Source organism: Nesoenas mayeri (genome assembly GCF_963082525.1).
Source record: "Nesoenas mayeri genome assembly, chromosome: 2".
Lineage (NCBI taxonomy): Eukaryota > Metazoa > Chordata > Aves > Columbiformes > Columbidae > Nesoenas > Nesoenas mayeri.
Window position 1 is genome coordinate 42,278,938 of NC_137543.1, and position 9,059 is coordinate 42,287,996.

At 38.0% G+C, this 9,059-nt stretch overlaps 1 protein-coding gene across 1 annotated transcript in view; it reads right to left on the reverse strand.

Moving 5' to 3' along the window:
* The window catches only part of RP1 (RP1 axonemal microtubule associated), a gene marked incomplete at both ends in the record, with an annotated part of 176,037 nt that extends 167,354 nt beyond the window's left edge, over window positions 1-8,683 (reverse strand). The window contains 2 exons of the mRNA XM_080364131.1: window positions 6,520-6,691; window positions 8,045-8,683. Of these exons, the coding sequence (XP_080220257.1) occupies window positions 6,520-6,691; window positions 8,045-8,683 (811 nt within the window). The remainder of the gene's footprint in view (window positions 1-6,519; window positions 6,692-8,044) is intronic.
* Between the last annotated feature and the right edge of the window lie 376 nt (window positions 8,684-9,059).

Here is a 9,059-nt window from a genome sequence, read left to right on the forward strand (position 1 = left end):
TGTGTTTCATGAAAAAAGTGTAGTTTACCATCATGATGAAATTCTGACTTCAGTGAATACTTAGCTTCTTCTACTACAGTTGTACTACCATGAATCAGAGAGTCAGTTTGTTTTTCACTTGAATCCTTGGCTGATTCTTCTAAATTTCCCAATTCACAAATAGACTTTAATGGTTTTTTGGTTAGATTGTGTTCAATCAGATGTTTTTTTCCAGTCACATGCAGTTTATTTGTGATAAATCTTGTTTCTTTATCTATAGAAGCATCGGTATTTTCTTTTGGAAAATGACAGACATTGCTATTCTCTACATTCCCTTCTTTTTTATTTATGGGAGGCAAGACAGGATTTGGTAACAAGTTTTTCAACCAAGTTTGTACATAGTTTTCAAGTGAATGCTCAACAGTCTCCTCTGGAAAGTCCTCCTGTTTTAGAGCCTCTACTGTAGTAGCACTCTCTGACATATTTAACTTATTTGCAAATTTATTTGTATTTTTCTTCATCCCTTTTTGCTTTTTCTCTTTCTTTGATGACAAATTTTCCAAAATATTGTATTCCTTGCCTTTTTCAAAGTTGAGATTCTTTGGCACTTCTGACAATGGCTTTGAAATCACTGGTGAGTTAGATGTCTGTTCAAAAGAACTGTTTGTGAGCTGTGTGCCTTCCTTCTCAGTAATCAGTGTCTCCTGACTGTGTTCACATTCATTATTTGAGTTAACTGTCATTAGACCATCTTCAGTCTTTGTAGATGAAACGATACTATTTTTTTTGCCTGACTTCAATTTTACCTTGTCCATCTTGTTGGTTTTACTTCTTGTTTTTTTATTAAATGTTAATCCATTTTGTCCCTCTGAATCCTGGTGATAGAATTCATGTTCAGGATGTGTGGTTTTGTCTGAATTGACAGACCCATCATTGTTTTTTACAAAAAAATCCATTCCTTTTTCCTGAGGCATTTCAGAATAACTATCCATAGCTTTTGTTGTGTAATCCTGTGTGGGTTTGCTTGCGATATGCATTCCCTCACTTTTAATTATCCCTGAAATTTCTTTATCTCCTTGATGTTCACATGTACCTTGTTCTAGATAGCTAGAGGATTTTCTTTTCTTCTTCTTTTTGGTGAGGGAAGGTGCAGATTGGCTGTCATCAGTGAGATCTGTTGACATCACACATTCAGTCCTGACACTGGTTTGATTCTCACTTTCAGTAACAGTTGGAAAGAATCCAGTTGTTGGATTTATTTTCTCAAGAGGAGCTTTACTACATGGAGGTTCCATCATCTTCATCTGGCTGTATCTGGCACTGGCTGAATGCACTGGATCTTGAGAAATAGGTAATAAGACAGAAGCTTTGCCTTTCCTTTCTTCCTTTGATGGACATAATTCTGAATAACTAATGAAAGAACTCAGTGATCTTTTTATTTGTTTAATATTACATGACTCATGGATGTGGTCTGCTGAACCTGGCCTAGCTGCCTGGTAAATTTTTGATGATGGTGTGAAACCACTGAAGGTGGCTTTGCAGCTTGATACTAAACTATTATATGTACCTTGTTCCACAACTGATTTCTCTAACATATTCTGTGCCAATTCATCCTTGTCAGGCACTTCTAATGTCTTACTGTTTGTGGTTTCTATTAAATCATTACTTTTGTGGCTTACTTTAAAAAGCATTTCTTCTTTTATATTCTCTGAAGAAAGCTTGAATAAATCATTGTCACTCATCTCACTAAACTTAAGATTACTGACGCTTGATTTTTTTCTGCTTGAATGGGCTACCATGCAATACTCAGATGTATTTTCTCCATTCTGTATTTCCTCATTGTAGGAAAATTGCCCTATTGTCTTCTCCTGAACCTCTTTCTCAGATACCAAGGTGACACTTTCAACTACTGCTTTCTTTTGTCTAACACGCCTTGGTCCAGGAGTGGGAGGCCTATAAAAGCGAGGTCTGATGTTATCCTCCGGTACATCACTCATGTCTGGATCTGTAGAATTGTTCTTACAGCTATTACAACCAGCAGTTTTTAAATCAGACTCTGATTCTTTATTTAACAGTTCTGCATTGACTTGCTGTAATGAGTCTTCCTCTTCTTTTTTGTAGCTTTTAAAAAATGGAGTAGCTTTTGGTTTTGTACATTCTGATACATTTACATCAGATAAGCATTTTTCTGCACGAATTGCAGAATTACAAATGGAGGCATTTTTGTCATCAGAAAGCCCAGCACGACTTACAGTTGTTGTCCATTTAATGGTTTCTTCCTCTTTAATTCTGAGTCGAACTTTCATTTCCACTGTGATACTGCCATCTTGATTAAGGTGAACTGATTTCTCAATGTCATCTTCATACTGTGCCACAGATAATTCTTCACCAGTAACTAACTGATTTCCTCCTACACTGTGACTGTCAGGAACATAGGAAGAATCTGAGTTGTTATCATTTTGGTTGCTACCATTGCTGGACCCTTTGTCAGAAGAAACTGAGAATATCTGAGATCTTGAGCTAGAGCCCATTTCAGCTCTCGCTACCAATAATTACGTTGAAATTCAGGTGGAAAGCAGAGCAAATAAATATGCATAAGGATCCAGATGGAGACACAGCAAACAGGCAGCAAAGGAAGAGAAAAGAAGAAAGGAGAAAAATTAATACAAAAGAAGCTAATGAAGTATGCTTATTTTACCAGAGTATTAAAAAGTAAAGAGGAAAACGTTGTTCTTGCTGTTCATTTCAGGAAGTTGTTAGAGAAAAATAACCAATTTTTAGTATAGAATCAAGCATTTAACTACTTTTCCACTTAATTTTATTTTGCAATGGGTTCTCTCTAACGCCAGAGCTATAGTCTTATTTGAAGTCCCAAAGCCTAAAAAAGTACTAAATACTTTTATTTTATACTTAGTTGGGAGGTGGGGTTGCCTTGAACCTTTCAAGGGATTCACAAGCCCTCACTTGTTTGCACTTCAAGCTACTAACCTTACCTCTTCTTCATGCCTTAGTGATCACTAATATATAATTGTTTGACCAACCTGATCTCCTTCTACGACAAGGTGACCCACCTAGTAGATGAGGGAAAAGCTGTGCATGTTGCGTACTTAGACTTCAGTAAGGCCTTTGATAACATATTCCACAGCATTCTCCTGTAGAAGATGGCAGCTCATAGCCTAGATGAGTGTACTCTGCCATGGATAAAGAACTGGCTGGAGGGCCGGGCCCAAAGAGTTGTGGTGAAAGGAGGCAAATCCAGTTGATGGCTGGTCAGGAGTGGTGTTCTTCAGGGCTCGGTATTGGGGCCAGTTCTGTTTAATCTCTTTATCAATGATCTGGATGAGGGGATTGAGTGCACCCTTAGTAAGTTTGCAGATGACACCAAATTGGTAGGGAGTGTTGACCTACTGGAGGGTAGGATGGCCAGATAAAGGGATCTGGACCAGCTGGATCAATGGGCTGAAGTCAGTTGTATGAGGTTTAACAAGGCCTAGTGCCAGGTCCTGCACTTGGGTCACAACAATCCCAGGCAGTGCTACAGGCTAGGGGAAAAGTGGCAGAAAGCTGCCTGGTGAAAAAGGACCGGAGGTGTTGGTCAACATGTGGCTGAACATGAGCCAGCAGTGTGCCCAGATGGCCAAGAAGTCCAACAGCATCCAGGCTTGTATCAGAAATTGTGTGGCCAGCAGGACTAAGGAAGTGATTGTGCCACTCTACTTGGTGCTGGTGAGGCTGCACCTTGAATACTGTGTTCAGTTTTGGGTCATTCATCATAAGAAAGACATTGAGGTGCTAGAGATAGTGCTGGTGAGGGGCCTGGAGCACAAGTCTTATGAGGAGCAGTTCAGGGAACTGGGACTGCTTAGCCTGGAGAAAAGGAAGCTGAGGGGAGACGCTATCGCTGTTTACAGCTACGTGAAAGGAGGTTGTAGCATGCAGGGGCTTGGTCTCTTCTCACAAGTAGCAAGTGATAGGAAAAGAGGAAATGGCCTGAAGTTGCACCAGGGGAGGTTTAGATTGCATATTAGGAAAAAATTTTTTACAGAAAGTGTTGTCAGGCATTGGAACAGGCTGCTGAGGGCAGTAGTAGAGTCTTCGTCCCTGGAGGTGTTCAAAAAGCATTTAGACGAGGTTCTTAGGGACATGGTTTAGTGCTAGAGTTAGGTTATGGTTGGACTCGATGATCCTGAGGGTCTCTTCCAACTGAATTGATTCTATGATTCTATGATTTCCTATTAGTTCTTGCAGTTAGTGCTAAAATGTGCGAGTCTAGTTGAACATATATGTCCCTGGGTTTAATCTAACAATGTTAAGTAATTACTGTGACATGTGAATAAAGGGTTCAGATTCAATTCCCTGGACTGATCTTCTGTAGATAAGTAAATGCTGAAGCAATTGGACTTCTTATAAAATCTGAATTTAAATCGTGACATTCTGAGATACATTTTATGCTACAGTACTGTAGACCATGGCACAAAATTCAGTAAAACCAATGAGAATGCTTTCAGACTTCAATGAATTGTGAGTTTGGCACAATGTGTTTGCATAAACATTAAATACTTCCAAAATATATTCTGATTACTCTGTAAAAACTTGACTTTAAAAAAAATCCACATATCTCATCTCTCTCTGGCAGTTGTCACTGAAAAGGTGAGAGATAAAAGAACATGAGATAAAAATAAAGTTTTGCTGTCTTCCAAGAAGTTCTGCATGTGTGAAGGAAACAGTGCATGTACTCCCACACAAAGACATCCACAACTGCTACTGATACCTAAATATATAGGAGCCACCACTTAACAGAAAGGTTTCACTTGCAGAAAGGTATTTTAACATACGCAATATTATCTACATTACTTGAATTTAAGCATATTTTTTTGCTCAAGTGAGTCACAAATGGTCTCATATCAAGACTTTCACAGTGAACATATTACTATTACAGATATGTCTCTATAATTTCAGACCAAGTGCCTTGCAAGTTTCCCAGGCATATGCTTTGCTATGAACTGAATCAGAAATAAAAGTTCGTACTAACTCCTCTAACACAGACCAGACCTTATGCTTCCCAAAGTAAAAATGTCATCTTCTCTGTCTCAGGAATTGGAATGAAGTGCCTGAAATTTGATTTTTCAGGCTCTCACGTTGTCAGTGATGTCTCCTACACAGGATGTTTTTGAATTTCTCAGGTTAAAGACAAAAAGAGGGTTGGGTTTTTTCTCCTTCTGTAATTGCTTTTAACTAAAGATTAGAAGAGGGAGTTTATCAGATTAGCAACTACTTACATTTTCTACCATCGCAAGGCTCAATTTCTGGATCAAGGCAAAATTTGAGCAGGATTTTTTGTTTCTGTATAACTTTTATTCTCAATATGTTTCTATTCATTCTCTCTCGACTCATTAGTTATCCTCTACAAACAGCTCTCAAGCTGTGCAAGTCAAAAAACATGAAGGCTGAGAAAAACTGAAGTGAATGTTTTGATGGAGACCTGATAAATTCTGAGGGATGTGGAAGAAACCCTTTCAAGTAAATGGAAGCCAAGCGTCTTATGTATCAATGTGTTCTGTGACACAGTCAAGATTACCATGGAAAGTCTCAGCACAGCAACAATTACAGTGTTCCCTGGAGTCTTCAATGCAGCATGAGGCTGTATCAAGAGTACAAGGTATTTCTGGATTAAACAAGTTTCCACCTAGACACTACCTTTGCCCTACAAGATGCTCTAATGTCAAGGATTCCCACATGGCCGAAAGCTCTGGAACTGCAGCATTTTTGTTACCCTCAGCCTCAGGCTATTCAGCTGACCTTGCTCCTCTGCAACAGCTCCTCATGCTCTTGATCATCCACTGGCTACTTCACAGTCTTACTGATGTTGTCAGTGCCACAACTCCATTACTAACCAAAGGAAAATAACATGTTTATCTTCTCCCAAACATATAAAAAAACCCCCATGTATCACAGCCATGAGGATGTAGGAAAAGGTGACACTGTTTAGACAAAAGCAGCTCCAAAAATATGATGAATTTGTGAGTGGATGTGTGCTGTAGTGTTTTTCCTGTTGATGAGGAGCATGGGACATGGGAAAAAGTGTAAGACATGACAATGACAAGTCACACCTTCACTTGCAAGGGTAAGTTCTGAAAACTGCACAAAACTTGCTAAGAAATTCAGTCAGTTAAGAGCCTGGAGTAGACTATAGCTTCTCTTTTACCACTGCCATTATTAACTGTAACACCAGAAAATTAATAACAAAGACAATAAAGTGCATTAAAATAAAATATGCTTTTAGATTTGCATCCATGTTCTAAATAAGTCTGTTTGAAAACAAATATGCATAGTAGCTGAGTACTTAGCAGAAACTTACATTTTAAAAAGAACATTGACACTTTGATCTTTCTCATGCCTATAGAAGAATCAGAGCAGATATAAACAGTTTCAACTGTTCTTTTTTAATATCCTTGATCCTAGTAAGATTGTCATGGTTTATGTCTTATGCTGAGAGAGATAATCTAATTAATAAAATACAAATTAATTCAAAGAACTTACTATTTTCACTTTCTGACTTGGTATTTGCTTTTGGGTACACACGATTTGCAATTCCAAGCAATCTAGCAGGCCGTGAATACCCAAGAGAATCATAATTGCTTGGTTTAAAAGGCTCTCTCCCTGCTGCAACTACAGCTCCAGAGCACAATATCAGGTCCTGAAGATTAGGAACCTAGGAAAAAAAACAAGTAACATAAGTAACATTAAATTATCTGCCTTAGTAACCAGAAAAAAATAATGCAAGAGATTTATCCCTTTCATGCTTAATTATTGTCACTTCTTAGTTTCTACATTAGTTTGCAACAGGCTATTAAATATGTATCACAGCATGGAATTGATTTTTCAGTTCCTATAAGGCAATTCCTATCTCTGTGAGGGTATGTCTTGTTATATAAATAGATTAGAAAAAGACTTCAAGAAGCAACTTGAATCCAGATCAAAATTTTCTTATATGTAATTTTGTTTCATCATTGCACAGTGACTGTTCATAGCCATGAAATAAGAATATGCATTTAGACATAGGTATACATATCAACACATATGTGGAGGAAGAAAGGGGAAAATTAGAATACACCATAAGTACTTGGCCTGTCTGCCACAGAGGAATAGGACAGAATCACAGAAAAATATACATCGTAAAAAACCTCTGGGGGCCATGTCGTTTAAGCCTCTGCTCCAAACAGGTCTGGCTGGATCAAGCTGCTCAGAGCCTCATGTAGCAGTTTTGAATTTACGTTCCAAAATATATTGCAAGATAAGGCTTACAAACTGCACTTCACTGACATATAAGTGATAGGGACCGTTTTCCAACCTAATACAGAGTTTCACCAAATGGAGAGTAAACACAAGATTTCCCTTGAACTTCTGCAACTCTGCATAAAGTTCTCTTTCTAGATACCTGTTAGGAATAATCACAAGTGCTTTTCTGTGGTTAAACAACACACAGATAAAACAGTAAGTGAGCTAAAATTATATAAAACAGCATGTGAGATGAAAATCAGGATTATTAGTGCTACGCTATCTAGGTTTAGAGGTACAGAAATTCGTCCGTGGTTTGAAAACTACAATAGGCAATCAGGTGTCATAGATCCAAGTTGTTAACAGCAAACCAATCTGAATTTGTGTAATGATAAAAAATATGGCTATTAGATGCTACTTATCATATTTTTAAAACATTAAAAATCACAGATAAGCAGCATTAAGCCTAAAGGAAGTTTCTGGGTAAATGGGTAAAAATATAGACTTGAAAGCATGCCTGAAAGAGGCCTGAGTAAGAAAAAGGAAAGCATTTTTCCATGATGACTTCAAATAAAATGTCCTCACTTGCTTCTCTCTGATTGTAAGATTCCAGTATATTTTCTCCAAGCCTTGGGAAAAAGGCACAGAAAAGAAACAGCTGAAATTCAGGATGAGATCTCACACCAACCCAAAGTTCCAAGCTTATAATTGATAAAATCACATTATTAATAAGAAATAATCTAGAAGCAGTCATAGGAAAGTTGTCAGTGCTTATCTTTATTCTCACCTTTCTGCCATCAGTGGTATAAAGTTTCGCAACTGGATATTGCATTAACTCGCTCATATAATCCAAAAAGGCCTCAAAGGTTTGTGTATTTTTCTTTCCCAGAACTATGGTGCGCCTGAGTCTTACATCCCCATTTTTGAAAACAAGCATCTTTTTGGGTGTTGTTATTTTGTTTTTTCGATGGCCAAATCCATCTCCATCATCTCTTGCTAATTGCACAGCTCGACGACGAGCGCTAACAGGCCGACTGATCTGCCAAGGCAGCGGCTTTTTGCTTGCCTGTTCCAGGTTGATGGGCTTCATTTTCCTCTGATGGGAGCAAATATAAGATTTTCCATCTTCAAGATCCTCCAGATTGGTGATGCTATGTCTCCCTTTTGGTGTACTAATATTTCTTACTCCAAAAGGTAATGGAACCCTTTTGGATAAACTATCCAGCAGGGCATCAAATGTTTTGTAAGACCGGTTATTAATGACCATTTTGATCCCATTAAACTGAGGATCTCCACTTTTATAGAAACAGATCCGTTTTGCCACAACAGGTTCGGTAACATTGAAAGGGCGCGTGGATAAACTCTGTTCGCTCTCAGAGGAGTTTGGCTGATTCACTGAGTAACTGGTTGAAGGTGTTTCACTCATTTTGACAGGAATCTGGAAGAAAGAGGAGAGGGATGTAAAACTTTTCTTATGACTAGTAAGAAAGGTTCAGAAAGAGAATGTATAAGAAACCAATCAACAAGTTGTGCCAAAAATCATTGGATCCAAGCTGTTACTTCTAAATTCCACAAAGACTCCTGTATTGTCAGATTAAGTTAGCATAGCTCTACTTGCTTATATTCCCAAAACTCCACAGTGAAATTCCAAACCTCTTATCATTTTTTTACAAGAGATGTTTCCTTAGAAGAAGGTACTTTGTCAGTTCAGAATGATAACTAGATGATTTCTTTCTTGAGGATGAAGCTAACAATGTTTCATATTTAAGATATAAGCAAAATCTTTATTAGGAGAGAGCAAT